This window comes from Ischnura elegans, chromosome 3, assembly GCF_921293095.1.
Source record: "Ischnura elegans chromosome 3, ioIscEleg1.1, whole genome shotgun sequence".
Taxonomy (NCBI): domain Eukaryota; kingdom Metazoa; phylum Arthropoda; class Insecta; order Odonata; family Coenagrionidae; genus Ischnura; species Ischnura elegans.
The window spans coordinates 96,181,185-96,199,692 of NC_060248.1; the positions used below are offsets into that span (position 1 = coordinate 96,181,185).

An 18,508-nucleotide genomic window follows, 5' to 3' on the forward strand; every position below is an offset into this window, starting at 1 on the left:
AAAAATGTTTACAGGTAAGAGGATATGAGATAGCTAATAATTCACATTCGATAATTTTTACACCTAGGGTACGCAAAGGATACTGCAGAAAGAAAACCGAAATATTTAACGACTGAGTGTAAATTCATTTTCATATGCTGGTCAATTTTATAATTATTTCGGTAATTGGAATCAGTGGTAGATAATGGAGCGAGTATTAGGGGTGAAGATGCTGTTAAAATTCCGCAACACCGAGGGGATGTGGAATACCTTAAAACAAGGTGAGTATTACATTCTCACACCGATGAAAAAGAGAGGAAGCCACCCTCCCTGGATCCACTGCAGCTGCTAATTATTCCTAACCACGCATTAGTCTCCAAAATCGACCAAGGGCGTATGCAAAAGAGGAGTACCCTACCCCGAAATGAGGATTTTTTGCGCTTGATTCGTCCGCTGACCGTCACATAGAGCCGTAGAATCTACTTCCTGTACATCTCCTTTTACCATCGTACTTGCTTCATTTTTATGGAGGTATCCTCATCCAAAATTACTCAACCTAACCTTACGTTGATCTGGTGCCCTCTAACCCTCAGAGATACTATCTGCATATATTTTGCTGCTCATATCGATACACCCCGCTGGTAAGGGAAATAGCGAAGAACCATAAGGCTATTACTTAATCAAATACATACATGGGGAGGAATTGAGATATTAAAATTAGATATTTTCCTTTAAGCGTCTTCATGTTTTCCATATAGCAACCAACTAAATAATTTGTACACACATTAGTTATGGTCTGTTTTCAGGAAAATTTCATAAAAGTGTACAAAAAATAAATTGCTTATAATCATGATTGAGTTTAGAGATTCTCAAAGTGGAAAGGAGCTCAAGATAAATTATTATCTTATCATAAACCGTAGGTAATTAAACCAACCTATTCGCCACGCCCTAGGTCTGTCGGATTACCTCACTTTCCGTCTGTTTGCAGAAATATTGCACGTGTACATGAAAAAAATGACATGAGAACCACAGAATATCAACTCGCGGCTCTGCTGTTAAAATAACATATCTCAGCATCCACGCATGTGAAAGTGGCCATTAAAAATTCCTGCAGTACCATGAGTCCCATCTTTTCCAGGATAGGCAAGGAAATTCATCTCATTCCTGGTAAGTGGAGTAATTCGTCAAATGTATACTTAGAACCGGTATTAATAGCAACGAAAATCGCAGTCGTATTTCAATTGTGTGACTGATACGCGTCGGAGTGCAAAATAGGTAATTAAAAAATCAAAAAATAATCAAACCCTACATTATATTACATACTTATGCACTTATTTAACAATAAATTCTTGTACTTTATGGCTGAATTCATGATTTTCTGGCAGAAAAAACATCTACTTATTAAAAAGTAGAAGTGGTAAGCGATGTATTTTGTAGTTGAGCGTTAAATCAGTATTTTCAAGATTCCTAACAGATGGGATGAGGGATTCGATATAGCAAATTCTAATACCATATTTTCTAATTAAGGTATTTTTTACCTTAAATTCTAACACCATTGAAAAGAGGGACATCGAGTTATTTAAATCGAAAATATGTTTTCTCACTAAGGTATGATATCTTCATACATTTTTCTGGTTCAGAGATTACCATTGTGAAAGCTATGATTTTTTATAATTTTCCCATATGATATTAAACTAATCCATGGAATCTACGTTCTAATCAACACAGAATTGACCTGAAACAGTTGAAATTAAATCAACTCGGAAATTTAAGAGTCCACTTACGTAAAATTCGCACACACAACGTAGTAATCACAGAAAAATTGAAATTATCTATTGAAAAGATAACGGTGGTAAGTGAGATAAAAAGTTCTACATACAAGTAAAGTCATTCGTTTTCCTTTCACTTATTCTGAGTGCATTTTTAGGCTCCACTTGATAAACACTGACAGTAGGAAAGTCATGATGTTTCCCTAACTTTTATAAAGACCTCCACAATTTTATTTAAAGTAGTAGAATTATAAATTTTAAGTTTGGTTAAAGTTTGAAAAATGACTCCGTGAAAATATTTCAATGGATTCTTTGGTGGAATGAGTTTTTGAAATCATCAATATCCCCTCAATATCAAAACGAATGGAGCTATCACCTATATTTTTATTTTAAAATACATATTCAAATCAATTTTCGGAATCAGTATTCCTATATGAGTAAAATTGGACATCGCAATATTTCAACAAAATTCAGTGGAAAAATTGTAACTTCCACCACATTGTGCTTAACATCATACAAGTATTCCTATAAATTCTGAAATCAGATCTGAGTCATGAAAGAACTCAATAATTTCTAGTACTTTCATATACTTAGATAAATGAATGTGGATGAAAATTACAGATTTAATAATTAAAACAGCTCCTCTGAGAAGAAAGAGCAAAACTTACAGGATTTGCAGTAATCGCAAAGAAATTATAGGATTTTTAAGTAAACCATGAAGCTAAAAGCGCTAAAATACATTGTGTAAAAATACATTTTGATTATCATTTCATGGTATAAAAAATATTAATTAGCAAAAAATCATATTAACAAATCAATCAAGAGACATATTCCTCGACATTTCCTCCTATGCACGCAGAAACAAGGGAACTATAAAATAATCGGAGAATTTATCTGCTGCAAATAAAACCAAATGAGTTTTATTTGGTTTTGAGTTTTTATATGAGTACTGAGGAGACAATGTAATTATTTCCTTTTCAAAGTTCCTGAACTAGCGACGCACATTATCTCCAATATCTAAATACCAATTTTCCGATATGGTTGTCATAATCTCATTTGTGCTAAAAACAACAACAGCCAACTTTCAGGGTCACACCAGGATCACAAGCAACATAAATGTGGGAAATAGTGAAGACGACAAAAACATGGAAAACAAATCAAACAGTTACATGCAGAAAATGGAGGATTTAGGTACTCAAAATTCCGTTTAGGTTTATGAAATCAGTGCAAATATCAATAATGAAACATTCAGGAGCCAGAAATATTACTGTGATAGGCACGTTAGAAGGCGAGAAAATCGTCTTTTCACTGCAAAAGAGATGTATTTATTCAAGGTAGTTAACATGTCGAAAACAAAACTTAACTATGACTCAGAGTATTTATTTCGCTATATGTATACAAGAAAAAGCTATAATAGTCACAACCATAGCTCATAAATCTCTTCTATTAATAATGGGATCATTAAAAATGACACATGGACAGTGGAATTTAAAAAAAATAGAATTACAAGCTTCAATTTCGATTTTCCATTTCTCACATAAAATTGACTACTTCAAACCAAGTCCGCGTTTTAAGCACTCATTCTTAACACCAGTGGCGCAGCGAGGGGGGTTTTTGGGGGATAAAACCCCCTAAAGCTCAGAGAAATTTTTAATTTTAATCCATTTCACTTAATTGGATTGTTATTACCAATAGAATAGTGTACGGATTATTAAAATATCCCTCAGAAAGCCGTAAAACTCACCATTTTGAACCATTTATCTTAAAATTCCGCAATTTATTAATCTCGCACCTGCCGCTTATCCTGGTGGGTATACCATGCCCTCACACACACCGATATTAATTGCACCTAAACTTCCCCCCAAACCTTAATTCCTAGCTGCGCCCCTGCTTAACACCACAGATATACATTAACTACCATAGGGCTACAATTGGTACTTTGAGAGAATAGGCTGACTGAGCAAGAATGTGAAATCTCCATGAATATCTGAGCACGCGACTTTTACGATTGAGGAGATCCCACCAAAAGTTTGCACACCAAATACACAAACCAGGTTTAGATAATGATAATTGTTTGGAGTAAAAAGATAAAATGTATCATAAATATTGAAAATTAAAATATCTCGACAAAACTGTCACAGAATTAGGAGATATGCTGCGTAACCTGTAGATTGCGGTGGAAAATTATTTTGCAACATGATGGTTTAACCAATGCCTTCGAGATGGGAAGACATCTATCTACTCAGCAACCAGATCCTCGTATTCTTATGAGAATAAATCACACATTTTGGAATACTTACGTTCAACGAATTTCCATGTTGAAGCGTTTATAATGCTCCAAAATAGATCAAATTATGTGATTTCCCTTGTTTTGAAAAAGGGCAGTCTTAATATGAAATTAGACTCAATTAATTAAATTTCCCAGAAATTTTCTATTGTATCTTAACAGCAAATCTTTAAGTATTAAAGTATGTAAATATATTTGAAACCTTCTAGCATTTTGCCGACACAGAAAAATCTAGACGGTTGTATATTTAATCGCCAAAAGTGTTTTCCACTAAAATTCAATTAATTTCTGTCATCGCATAGCTCTTCCGAATGACCACTATAAAAGCTACCAATTCTTTATCAATAGTTCTCAAGCCGTCATTTCGACTTAAGAAAATCATCGAATTGCATGTTATTTCATGGTATTTCCATCCTCGCTATAATTCCTGGTATTCCTTTTTATCAGATACTTATATGCGAATACGGCGTAAATGGTACGTGGGGAATAAAGACTTCCATATTTGGATCTACGCACATAAATACAAAAACGCACGTTCCCAAAGTATCTTACGGGAAACATTCTCTGGTGCAGTGACATATCTCTATCCGTTCCAACGCTGTCACTACTACAGATAGTAGTAGAAGGCGATTCCGTCGTCATCCTCGTCACCAGTCCCGTTGGAGAACACTGCCACCACCTTTCCCGCGTCCTCGCCCTCCAACCCCACCGCCTCCGGCGCCGACCAGCTCCTCGCCGGCGCCGCACCCATGTCTGCCGCCTCATCCACCCCGAGTGTCCCCGCATCCACATTCACCGCCGCGGCCACGGCACCGTTCGCCGGAGCAGGTGGCGGCGGGGGCGGAGCGTTGGCAGTGGGCGTTGAAGTCACCGGCACGACGGACCCGTCGCTGTCGAGGTACCACGCCCCGGCCTGCTCCTCGGACTCGTCCGAATCCCCGCTCGCGACGCCGCCGCCCCAATCGCCGTACCCTCCGTCATCCCGACTCGCCACGGTCCCTGCTTCCACCTAGCGATGATCAATGACGCAGCGGAGAAAAACGATTATTTTAGGACTGTTAACTAATCGGTCAATGAAGTAGCTGTGCGGATCGCTGAATGCAAAACAATGACATGGCAATCGATGTGCACCACGCACGGGATCAGCTGAAACCATTCCGGGAAATCAAAACATGGCCGACTACCAACATGATAGTTTTAGTGATTGAAATGTTGCACAGTGGACTGGTATTTATTATTTAAATAACGGTTCCACCCGAATTGTATGCGTTCAAAAAAAACACTCTAAAGCTTCATCATTTTCCATACATTTTAATGGAGTGCAATACTCGAGGTCCAGACCGAGATGGTCGGATGCGAAAGGTCTGGGCAACATCTGGGGAAGCGCATAATCATTCAATTGTACGGAGTTTAGTGATCAAAGTGCTTTCGTTTTACGTCGATCGTCGGTAATAGACGGCTTTCGTAGGAGAGGACGTAGTCCATTAACGGTTATCGGAGACCTCGGAGACTGTCTGCGATGGGGAAAGTCTTCAATCAAAGAAAAAGCAGAGTTGCCGTCAATACCGATGATCGCAGTACTGAATCGATAACACAGAGTAAACGATTGATTCCATACAATGAAATTTATTTTTCAGCCAATCGGAAAATTTGCACTAGAAATCTGAAAGAAATCATTACTTTTTTGGACGCAAGGAAAACAACTGCACCAGTACACTGGTAATTCATCCGCGTAAACAGAATTTTACATCCAGATAGCTAGCTGAAGGTGGGATTAGAGACGGTAAAAAGATTCGTAATTATGACGTGAATACTAAGACATTAAAACATTTTTAATTAAATTAACTGGGTCAAGGAAAGCTATATTAAATTAGCATTTTATGATTTTATTTATGATTCCAAAGGTAATTTTACATTCAAATCATTTCAAAAATTTGAACCCTGCTATTAGATGTTAGAATCTAGCGGAAATTCCCTTTCTGTGTGGCTCATGAAATATTCCATATTAATTATACCTAGCTGAGTTGCACGTCGAAGTTGACTGCTATGGTAATAGCTCAAATACTATATCTCGCGAATATTACTAGCACATTGGAGTCCCATGAGTGCCAGTAAACTCCATGATATAGAGTACAATAGAAAAAGAAGTGACGGTGGTTAAAGGAAAATATTTTCATCTCGCTTTCTTTGAGAGAAAATGAAACTAAATTTTAGCTCATAATTTCTCGATGGTGATTAATAAATTGAAAAAAGCAGGCTATGACTAAATCTTTGGACTGGGTAGTTAAATCAATATTTTTCGCTCCCGACATATCCATACTTACAGATTCCCACTGCATTCATAGTTGAACTGCTTCAACTTTGCCACTGGATCAAATCAAAGTCGGCCACATCCTCAATCCAATCATTCTCCCTACGCATTGCTTTGCAATCACTGTCTAGCTCCTCTAGCAGCCAACTCCGACGAATAACCTGTTTTATTTAAGTCAAATAATGCACTATTTTCAAATGAAAAATTGACTGGCCAGTTCAATACATTCGGTTAATCAAATTACTTGATTCAAAAAGCGATTGGTATTATTTTTCCGCCATCACAATCCCTACCTCGACTTCGCTGCCGTCCGTGGGGATAGGTATGGTGGTGCTAGGGGTGGACGCAGCGGTGGCGCAGGGTCGCGCGGAAGTCGGCGTGGTGGTTACCCTGGTCGTGGAGGCGGCGGTGGTCGCTTCGACGATGGCTTCGACGGCGTCCACTCCCAAGTTGAACGAGTTCAAGGGGTCGTTGCTGTCGGACGTGTAGGTGACGACGGCCAGGTTGGACGACATAGATAGCATTTTCCCGCGGCGGAATACGCCACAGTACCTGCAACAGTATCAGGAATGAGGGGAAGCTTGAGTCAGCCACGTATGACAACAAGAAGTACGCAGCGAGAAGCTAAACCCTGAGTGAGATGTTAGAATCAGGCCTGAGAGGTTCTGTTTCAAAGTCTATTCAACTACGAGTGATTTCGGCATAAATGAATAAAGGGCATATCAAGTAGGGGATTCACCAACTCCCCTCAAGTAGGTAGGTATTCGGAAGAGGCGACCGTCAGCGTAAGTCATTTGCATTATAAGGAAGGGTAATGATGGATGGAAAACAAATGACGCCAGCATTAGCCTGTTATTAACAGTGCCAAGAGACAAAGGCTTAACACATTCAATGCCGGTGTCTTGAATTCGAGGCAATATTTACAGATGTTTCTTAACCAACTATCTGCCTCATTATCCACTGATGTGGTGATTACTGTCTAAATATGTCTTCAGCAGGAAGAGTGGAAAATTGTAATTTCCACGTGGAAAATTTTTGCTGATCTCATCTATTTCCTTTTTTGCAAATTTTAATTGATCTCGTCTATTTCCTACTCCTATCATCATAAAAAATTTACATTGTCTAAAGGATTGCCATTTGTGTATTTTTAGCATTGAATGTGTCAACATCCCACCCGACAGACGCAGCTCTATGCTACAAGTATATAACACACAGCACTCAAGCAGTAATCGGCCAGATCTGAAACTTGGACTTGAGACCGGGTCCATTGAGTGGGAAGCCAAAACTCGACCAATCCGATCTCCCTTTCCCTAGCTACTCTCATGTTGCAGGGTATTCCAAATTTCACCACTCACCTGCTCGCCTTCATAACTTCCAGCTTGTGCCCCCATCACAATAAAATACTTTATCTACCCCGGCATGAATAATGCCCCGCAATTATTAAATAGATAGCAATAAAATGCAAACATCAACCGCTCTTCCTTCCACAGGCTAAAATTAATATGTAGTAAGAGAAATTATTTAAAAAACGAAGTGCCATCAAATCAAAGGAGAAAGATTTAACTGAAACAAATTTAAGTAAAATAAAACTCGAGTTTCATAATTACGAGTACATAGAGGTTGCATACTTTGATTGAAAAGTTCACACTTGTAAAATGAATGAAAACTACGCGGGAGCTACTCATCTGAAATAAATTGTAGTTTCTAAACTTTAATACCATATTCACCACGATGAAATAGGAAATAAATCATTATCAATGAAAATCAAGGGCAAGTGGAACTCATAGCGTTAAAGAATGGAAGAAGTGCTTCTAATATAACTCATGCAAATTTAATGAGAGTGTCATAATAAATCATAAGATAATTTAATCGCGAGCGACATGATAACAACGATTAAGCGTGATGAATAATTCATCATGAGAATACGATGGGAGTACACCATGGCAATAAGAGGAATAATACAAATAATGCTGCTAATATTATCAATATTTCGGAAAAAATGTGAAATAATAGTAAAATTGGAAGAAAAAGAGAGCTGAAAAGTAAAGTCTATTTCCCCCGAACCTTATAATGAGCTCGAAGGATCTTACCACCGTGCAAATTATTTCGTCTCAAAATCATTTTTCCTTGGAAAGCGGCTAATTTATTTTCTATAACATAAATGACTTTCTCATTCAAACCTAATGTTTTGGCAACGACATTGAAGTTTTTCAACATTGTAGGGTTACTCTCCAGAGGCCGAGTTTATAAGTCGTGGACTTTTTCACCCTGTGTCACCGGTAAGGGTTGGGATTACAGGAAAGAGGCACTGCCGTAATGAGCACGGCGATGCCTCTTTCCTATTTCCGGGTGGTGATAGATTTGAAGGAAATTATGATAGTAAAATCTCGCGCAGTCATCGAAGCGACGCGAGCGACACCAGAGATACGATTCTAATAGAAAGGGAAGACCCCCCCAATAGAGGAGATGGCACGGAAATTTCTCTCTAAATTCTAATTAAATGACAACCGTAATTAAGCACACGCCCAATTAATAATTTTTTTGGTCCACCACAGCACCAATAATAAAAATAAACAAGGTGACGTACGCGGCCCTGAGTTTCAGGCCCTTCCGGTCGAGGTCGTACACTCTTATCACGTCATTCTGGCAGAGACCGGCGCTCTGCTGCCCGCGGAATACTTTGGGGCCCTTGGTCTTGACGTCGTAGAGGCCGAGGCGCAGGAGAGAGCCTGGCGGGCCGCCAAACACGAAGACGCAGTCAACGGGCGGTTGGGAGCGAACGTTGGCCGGAGCAAAGGAGAAGAACCGCCGCTCGTTGGTGGGCACGGCCTCCGAGGAGAAGCAAGGGTGTGGCAGATAAGGAGTCTCAGCTTTGATGCCACCGATCTCGGACCACAGGAGCATCACGGTCACCAGCCGCAGAATGAACGCCATCTCACACATCAAAACCCCGTGCGCAACCATTGAACTTGGTGTAGCTCGACTCACGACCACCTTGACGCATAAGTGAAATATACCAATAATCACAGACCAAAGCGTGAATTAATCACAAATTTTATTCAAGGTAACTTTCGATTGTTCATTAGACTGTCAATAAGCATTACTATTTTACGTGTCACTACCAACTGTTTAGAAAAATGTGAGCTTTTCTCGACTAATGACCATTCCAGGTCCAGTTACCGCACTTTAAGTGGTGGTGAGCCAGCAGAGCTCTTCTCCAGTCTATAACTCTTCATTTATGCTTACTCCAAGCTAAGGCGTTGAAAAAAAGCCATAATTCCTTGACACTGGAGGAGCAGTTCCAAATTTCAACTCCAGAAACGTTAACGATGCTCAGTGAAAATTCTCTAGGGGAGCAATGACACTCGTACCACAGAAAAGCAGGAATCGTTGACTTTTCTCCGCACATAAGGTTTCAAATGTTCACATGTAGATATCTCGTTGGTAAATAATCGAGGCACTTTTCCCGGAAATTCACGGTGAAATAAGGCCCAATACCGCGTTGATGTCAGAGGAAGGTAGCCGGAATTTGATTACGACGACACTCGATACTAAACACTTCTTCCAATACTTGCTCCAAAGCGAATTCACGCAAAGAATAATAGTACCTAGGATCCATCTCAAACTTTCCAAATGTAATAAAAATGCGAAAAGCAAAAAGAATAGGAAATATTCACCACCAGGTCAAAATAGTCCATGTACTAGAGAAAAGAAGTAGAAACTTGAAGGGAAAACTCACAGTGATTCGCTGACACCCAGAGTTTTCATGCTATCACATATCATAGAAACTAATGAAGCACACTGTGAAGTTTAAAAATGCAAAGCGGGGCTGTGATGTATTCCACAGAACTGAAATAAAAACGTATGTGTTAAAAATGCTCTTGAATTTCACAGATTTACTCAGCTTCTCCTATTCTCTAATGAAACACCCCTGCAGTTCATGTTTATTAAAATTAACAGAACTGACACTCATATTCGATTCATTCTACGCATAGAAAAAAATCCTGGAATTCTTTTGCAAAACAATGCATCAAAGATGATTAACTATTTATCTAAGCATTAAAAATGCGTTTAATTAAATCTCTACTATATATATGCTCTGTGTGTGCTCTGCTAATCCAAACAACATTTAATAGAAAACTCTTACGGAAAACGAGGAGCTCAAATTTCAATTAATAAAACGTTTTGAACCTAAATGGAGTCTATGCCACCTGTAAAAAGTCTCACTGACACATCGACCACAAAGAGTCTTGCGAAGAAGTATTCTTCTGCGGCCGATCCAAAAGAATACTGACTGCAGCTCAAGCCAAGATGTCTAGCGCTTTGAAAGAAGACGCGACATTGCGAAAAAAGCAGTTAAAGATGGAAGCGGATGTGGAAGTTCGCCATTTTAAGCTTGGCGAGGAGATTAAGTGGACAGGCTACGCTAACCTCCCACGCGGTGAATTACGCTCAGGAGACCCTCTTCACCAATGTCCGCTAATCATAGACTGCTCCGTAGCCTCGTCCTGCGAAATAGGAATTTTATTACTGTGCACTGAATTGGTGACAGGTCCCGCTTCACAAAGCAACCTCGTTGAAAACCTTGCTCAAACTTCACCAAACACGCCGCTGACGTCACAATAAATAAATAGGTGACGCTTTGGTTTTATCAGCATGCTATCGATTATTTTTACGGGCACATGATTTACAGGCTCTTCATAAATTCTGCTCGTCATATTTTAATATCATTTTAATTTACCACTTCCTGCCATAAACTGGGGTATACATCTTCTTTTAAACTTACCGCACATCCTCATCCGGCAATCGAATTATCAACCACGACCTTCAACTTCCTGTTCAATTATACAGACACTAACGTAAATAAATTATGCTCTCTCTCTCTCTCTTCTATCCTCACACTGCTTTATTAGTATTTATACCGGAACCACCATTTCTACCTTCAAAATCCGTGAATTGAAGAAGAAACGTGTGGTACAGGGTACAAGGATAGGTACCCACTGGCTTTTGAAAAGCGAGATAATAACTTTAAGAATTTGGAATGAATAGGGAACGAGATGAGATGCGAGATTTGTCATCATAAACTGTTCGAAGCAATCCGATAATGTAAAATGTTTGCAGTAAAATAAATAATAAGTGAAAATTAAGTTTATTTTCAATTAAAATGCAATAATATCCTTATTAGCCATAGTAAAGCAAACAACGAAATGTTAGATAGGTCAGAGGGAACTCTGACAGACGGTAACATAGGTTCAAAAAACCTCCGAGCTATGTTTCTACAAGTTCCTGGAATAAAATTATAAACTTAAGGCCCTACCATTAATATTAGCGGAAATCCCATAAAAAGTAACCTTGAAAACTGGGTACTAGAGGAAAATAGTTGACAAGAGTAGTCTATTTTTTCTGAATACTTAACCATATTGGCAAATTTTATTCCTATAACTGTTGGATTTCATTTTCGAGTGAAGAAAATAATGCACAAAATATTTCGAGTCTAAATTCTATGTTGCTGGTATAACAATTAGTAATTAGAGAAACTATACCGAGGGCAGGTTATGAAATAAAGATCTTTCTCACTCCAAGCTTACTTTCAGGACCTTACACATTACATCATCTCGGCTTGCTATAAAAAACTCAAATACAGAATCACACCATGAAAAAAAATTGGATAATTTCTGGCACCTTTGATTGGTCACATGCATAATTACATTGAGTATTCTTCATCTATCAATCAATAATTTACTACCTTGAAAAATTGTATTACTTGAGTCGCGTAAGCAACGGAGGCGTGAATTTCAAAATGGATTAAGGGTACACCTAAACAGGCAATTTAACGGTGAAGTTCGCGCAGTTGTTAATTTCGGTGAAGAAACGTGTGCACACATGTTCAATTGTGCGAAATATGAGTGAAGCTTGATCCCTATTCCGTAATGCCTCGGACTTAAGGGCCCTATAAAACATGGCACTTAAATCACCGGGATGAATATAAGAAATTATTTGATGTGTATATTCGTTGTTTTTTACCGCTGAATATTACGTTTTTGTCACATCTCTTTTTCTACTTAGAGGCACTTTAGCACCCAAATTCTTTAGTTACCTTTGGTGAACTATTCCGAAGGTGACCACAACATAGAAAAGTAGCTTACACTGCAGTGGCGGATCTATTGGGGGGGGGGCTAAGGGGATATGGCGGATCTATTGGGGGGGGGGGGCGAAGCCCCCCCCTTTTGGGTATCCAATTTACACTAGATAGAATGGTAATTTTTTCCGACCCCCACTACTGCTGGAATTTTTAACCCCACTTAGCCCCCCCCCCCCTTGTCCCTATCCTGGATCCGCCACTAACAGAACACCTAGGCCGATTCCATCTATAATTATACCATCTAATTTGTATTCAAATTGATGGACTGATACATAAAATTAAACACTTTTAACACGATACTCGAAAATGATGTAGTTCAGACACTTTATTTTTAATGTAATTTCACTTGAAATTTCATTATGAAGACTAGGATTCATCGGAGCTATGACTCACATAAAGCGTCGCGTCAAGTCTTCCCTGAAAGAAAAACAACCCTCATTCTCACGAGAGCTGCTCGGGAGGTAGTTTTCGCGTGCGTGATTTCAGGTCTTAAAAGGGAGGCAACGAAGATAAAAATCAATGCCTTCTTCAGGAGATTGCCACTCTCTCCCGGAAATTGAGCAGAAAAGCAGTGGAAAAGTGAACTTGACACCGGAAGCAGCTAAATGCTCCGAAGACCCTAACGGGTGGCTCTGATTAACGGCAGTGATGACGTGAGGGGCTTCGCTTTCCGTGATCTACAGCAAGAGGAAGACCACGCGTCGCGAGGACGACCCCGGCGAGATATCTTCGGCATTTGAACAGAGAATGACTTGGAAAAGTCACAGTTGTAACGACATGGAGTAATGAGGTTTCAGATCAGAGAATGAGAAAGTATAAGAACGTGAAACAAAATTCAGTTACTCATTTTTAACTTTGTGGTATTCCATTATACGTTTTCTTTGATTTTTCGCTATTACTTATACCACTACTTTTTACATAACGCGACCCGGGATTCGATGAGTTATCATCATCTTCAGGCGCAAATTATGATGTATTTGTCTTAATATTGTTACCTAGTTACCTAACGGAGGAAGAGATGAATTTTAAAAAGGGCGCCAGAATAAATAAAACGAATATTTTTACCCATAATTTTCCCTTATGCCGGCGTCCGTTTTAAAATTCATCTCTTCTTTCTTTAGATAAATAGGTAACAATAATAAGATAAATACATCATAATTTACGCCTGAAGATGATGATAACTCACCGAAATTCAGGTCACGTTATGTAAAGAGTAGTGGTCATCATCATTGGTCAACAATCCTAGGATTGGTTTGACGCAGCTCTCCACTCTATTCTCCTTTCAGCTAATCTTTTCACACCTACGTATTTCTTCTCTTTCGTATAAGTAGTAAATAAATATCAAAGAAAACGCAAAAACGTGAAACTTAAAAAAATATCGCCAATGGCCAATTTCCAAAAACAATGGGGGTAAAAATCAACAATAGGATAATCAGAGTCGTAACCTTGAACTTATGTTAACATTTTCATTTCGCTATATATTGCAATTTTAATAAATTTGCGTGTGATATCCTATTTCAGGGTGGAGCAGGGTAGTCTAGTTGGTAGTGCGCTTGGCTACAGACCAGAAAATCTTGGAGGAAACCTCATGACTAGGAATATATTTGGAAATTTGGAAGTTCGCATTAAAAAAGACTTTTACCATCGGAGGGGAGGTTCACAAAATGACTTTTCCAAATATATACAAAAAGAATTCGGAGAGCAATTTTTTGAAAAATTTTAATCCATTTACGGTGGATTCCGCGTATTTTCTGCAGAAGTTACTTCACACTTTTATATCGAACGTTAATAAAGCATACTCTGCATCACAATATTCTACATTTTCTACGAAAAATCATGTATGAGGCACGGGTAATGCATGATTTTTTTTACAAAATTTTCTATGTTATTTGATACGCGTTATAAATAAGGGGAATAAGTGCGCGTTATGCATGAGAATACTCAATTAAAATATTTAATCTTTACAATAATAATTCAGTGAAATGATGATAACTTGGTAAAATTTCTACGGACGTGAGTGCGCGTTTCACTTCAAATTTTGGAGACGTGCGGGTAATATCCAAAGGTTGACCTGCGCCTTATTTATGAATGTGCGTTACATTTGGGAATTTCGAATAGACGGCCTTCCGTATTTTCCACATCTTTAAGAAAATCACGGAAAAAGATTGATTTGTCACCCCTTACACATAAAACGAAAGATTCAGCATTTATTTATGCATTCCGTACTTCCTTCGCTCTCCTTATGTCATCGCCAAAATTTATCTCGGGATCCTCTTCCGATAGGGATTCGTTTCGGACAGACGTTCTTGGTGTCAATGTGAACATAAATTTAAATATCGTTGGCAAACGAGTGAAATGCGACATCGATAATTGAGTTAAAAAAGAACAAACTGATAGCTTCAGATTTTGCTGAAGGAGATTCGTTAACCTTCGTTCAGACGCATTCTTTTAACAGCTGACTTCCAGCGCGGTTCGGGCAGCGCGTTTTGCATGTAAGTACGGGCGCAGTGCGCTTCTCAGAACCAAACTTGAATCTTGGTGATTTTCGAAGTCAGAGCAAGCGAAAGAGATAAATAGAGAATAAAGTACAATCAAGAAAGACCCGTGACCATACCGCCTTTCACCCTGACACTTAAAAAAGACATGACGAAAAAATTATTTTTCGCTTTGTACCTGCTAGATCTATAGACTCCTCAGTCCCGGGACCTATGCCGTTATTTTTGGTCTGAATTTCATTTTTCTGTTCAGTTAGATGTTAACAGACAAAATTATCGATTTATGTGCTTCTGTGTGATGCTGTCATTTGTCAGGAAGCATTGAAAAAGTTGCAATATCGATATTTCGTTTAGCCGAGCAGTAAAAAACTCAAACGTCGATGTATAATGTACAACAGTGGTGTAACTATGGGGGGATGAGGGGATAGATTCCCTCCCCCCAAAGCCTCATAGAAATAAAAAAACTATTGTCTAGCTTTGACGTATATGGTCTGCATCTGGTTAAAGTTAAAGATCACTTATTAATAATGTAAAATGTATTTCCAGGTGTGTAATGTTTTCAAAAGTTTTCCCCAGATCCTCCGTTGCCTGGGCGTCACAGTATTGCCCATCCAGACCCTCTCATCCCCCCAAAAGCATATTCCTAGTTACACCACTGATATACAATATGCCAGTACCGAGGAGGTTATTACTTACGTTAGATCAATTGCGCCCGACCGATATTTGAAAGTCTCGTGCAATGGAATAACACGGGAAGGACAGGAATAAAGGCGTTCTGAGATCAAAGCCGCAGATGAAGATGCACGTGCCTAAAAGCCTTGCGTTTTCATCGCCTTCCTCGCCACCGAGCTAACGAAGTAATTGCATGAGGGCGTAGTGAGAATGCAGACGTTCTCACTCCACCAACTCAATTGCTGGTAAACCGGGGAGGGCAAAGAGGCGCTAGAAAGGTAGCCCACTCATAATTGCCCGTCTCTGGTTCATTTCGCTTATAGCCTCTTATCTCGGTCTTAATGCGGCACCCACAGGGGGCTAATCGGGAAAGTTTGAACGCAGCGAGGCCCGCGGGCGGAATAAATTTCGAACTCTTTTTGAGAGATACAGGCGACTTTTACTTCCCTCCAGTAGCGTATATAGATTAGGCACATCTTTGAGGAGGCCCAATATCAATATAAGGTTAGGTTAAATGATTTTTGAAGAAGGATTTCCCATGATAACTTAAGCTTAAAATTAATGTAATTTTTAAAAAATACGGAAGTTCGAGAAAAAGTTGACGGATAGGAAGACCGACTACGGTAGACCTAATCAAGGGCGGTAGATAGCTTATACCACAGATTTTTTCCCCATTTCTGGGGGGAGGTGGAGGGCGCTCGCTAGTCTCCTCTATTTCATATTATTTCCTATGCATTCTTCCAACGTAAAAGTTACAAAACTACTATTTGATTCCAGATTTCTGTATTACAAATGAGACTTTCTGCGACGTCACTAACTCTAAACAAGACAACCATTCGAATAGCATTTTGTGCATAGTTTTCAATTGGCACAGTGCCCCGTCGTTTCAGCCTATTACGGTGCCATTTTAATTAAAAATGTCACGAGCACGTCAACACGAATTCATAATAGCACGTTTATTACGTGAAAAAATTTTATCATAGCCCCACCAACAGGCAGAGTGAGAGAGATAGATATTTTCTCCAAAGCTATATTCATTTTTAAGATAATGCATTGTTTTTCATATTTTCGATGAAAACTTATGTTCTAGGTAGTGAAACAATAACTTTTTTTTAACGTTTTTTTATTTCAACTTTGTACGAAAAATGTGTTTCTGCACCGTATTGAAAAAATGACGAACGATTAACGATTATGAATGAAGTTCAAGGGAAAGTTCACTCTTAGCCGCAAATAAATAATAGGAAGAGTTCTTATATTATAGATTTTCTGAATTTTACAAAAATTATATTCCCAGTGAAATACTGCACATCTTGCTAAGTATTTATCAAATTCATCTACCACCCGGTATTATTGTTCTTTGCTGTCCTCATCACTGGGTTAGGTAGCTAAAATTGTTATAAGACATCATTTTGCAGAATTAACGTTTGAGGATCACTACAGTAATCACTTTGGGCTCTACGAATATATATTTTACTGCACAGTATTGATTACCGTCGTAAATACAAGCAAAAAATTCTGTGATATACAGCCCCGATCATTCAGCTCTGATTTTGTTAAGGGGAAAAATATGAAGTACCACCAATATAATAAATTATTCATACCTTTACATAGTTAATACAGTAAAACGCATTAAGTTTATCCGGGAAGTACGGAGTTATCATCTTCAAATAAATGCTACCACCTGAGGCTTACGCTGGAGCCGAAACTTATGGATTCTGACGAGTGGTAATTTCCCGCAGATGGCATGAAATCATTCAATGATGACTCATGACTCAATAAAATGATATTTTATTGGAATTAAAAATTGATTGAAATATTATAGAAGATGATGAATCCATTCATACCTTATGTTTTATATAAACCTAAGACGCTTCTATAAAGCACTATTTCGTTTCTTCAAATACATTTATTGTGCTTTGTCGCACTGGTTTCATAATGACGATAACTGTGAGTAGGTAAAAAAATTAAATAAAATCGTACATTTCAATTTGTTGCATCAACAAAAACCATTAAAGATGTAATATTAATCCGTAAGAGTGCTTATGATGATATCCATTCTTTCGGAAGTGAATTCATTAATATTTACGACAATATAAGGAATACCTAAAATCCGTCAACAGTGTACAAGGGTTATTCACGCTAAACCTGTGAATATGTATTTTAACGAAAGAGCAACCACAGCAGAAAAAGTGAAAATAAAGGATCATATAAAAATCCTCGCAGTTCGTGATGACTCAGGAAAAGGAACTGCCCCCCCCAACCGCAATGAGAAAACTCACTACACTTAGTCGGGGGTGAACTCTACCCTCACCAATCCAAACAAAACTTCGGGTTAGAGCACAGAGTAAAAAGGCGTAACGGGAATGCGTCACAGGTTCGAGAGAGCAAGGAGAATAATTGGTGAGCGAGGTATGAGGAGGGCACGGTGAATGGGAAGGCAGGAAACGTATCTCCGGACAGACAAAGCGTATGCATGTACACACACTACTCGTGGAGAGATGGCACGTCCTCGAGAGAATCAGCTGCGCTGAAGGTCGTCCGTGCGTCTCCTGCCATGCGTACATATATGTGCCGATTCTCATTGAGGATAAAAGTAAAATCGATAACCCAAAAGTGGAGATCACCGGGAACACAGCAAGCAAACACGCGGAGGTCATTACGAATGCAAAAGCACCGACTGGTTCCATACTAGTTAAGCAAAAAAAACAAAGGTAGGTGACAATGAAACTTTGGGAAATAAATTCTAGCTTATGCAGTTCAACGAAAAATAAGTACTTAGCTTTTTTATTTTAATACTTAATTATATTTCACTGAAATTTTTCAATGTGAGCTAGTAGCTTTATTCAAGCTTTT

The 18,508-nt window shown here is 38.7% G+C and overlaps 1 protein-coding gene across 1 annotated transcript; it reads right to left on the minus strand.

Annotated features, from left to right (window-relative positions):
• Nucleotides 1–3,574: 3,574 nt before the first annotated feature.
• LOC124156186 lies at nt 3,575–10,767 on the minus strand. The gene is made up of 3 exons (XM_046530564.1): nt 8,934–10,767; nt 6,640–6,898; nt 3,575–5,044 (listed from the first exon to the last, which is right to left on the minus strand). The coding sequence occupies exons 1-3, from the start codon at nt 9,308–9,310 to the stop codon at nt 4,643–4,645; spliced, it is 1,038 nt and encodes a 345-aa protein (XP_046386520.1). The 5' UTR covers nt 9,311–10,767; the 3' UTR covers nt 3,575–4,642.
• Nucleotides 10,768–18,508: the final 7,741 nt, after the last annotated feature.

Coding starts and splice junctions, on each gene's coding strand:
- LOC124156186 (XM_046530564.1), bottom strand. CDS start 9,310: ATGGTTGCGCACGGGGTTTTGATGTGTGAGATGGCGTTCATTCTGCGG. Junction 6,899..8,933: donor GGCCTGAAACTCAGGGCCGC/GTACGTCACCTT, acceptor ATACTGTTGCAG/GTACTGTGGCGTATTCCGCC. Junction 5,045..6,639: donor CGGACGGCAGCGAAGTCGAG/GTAGGGATTGTG, acceptor GATCATCGCTAG/GTGGAAGCAGGGACCGTGGC.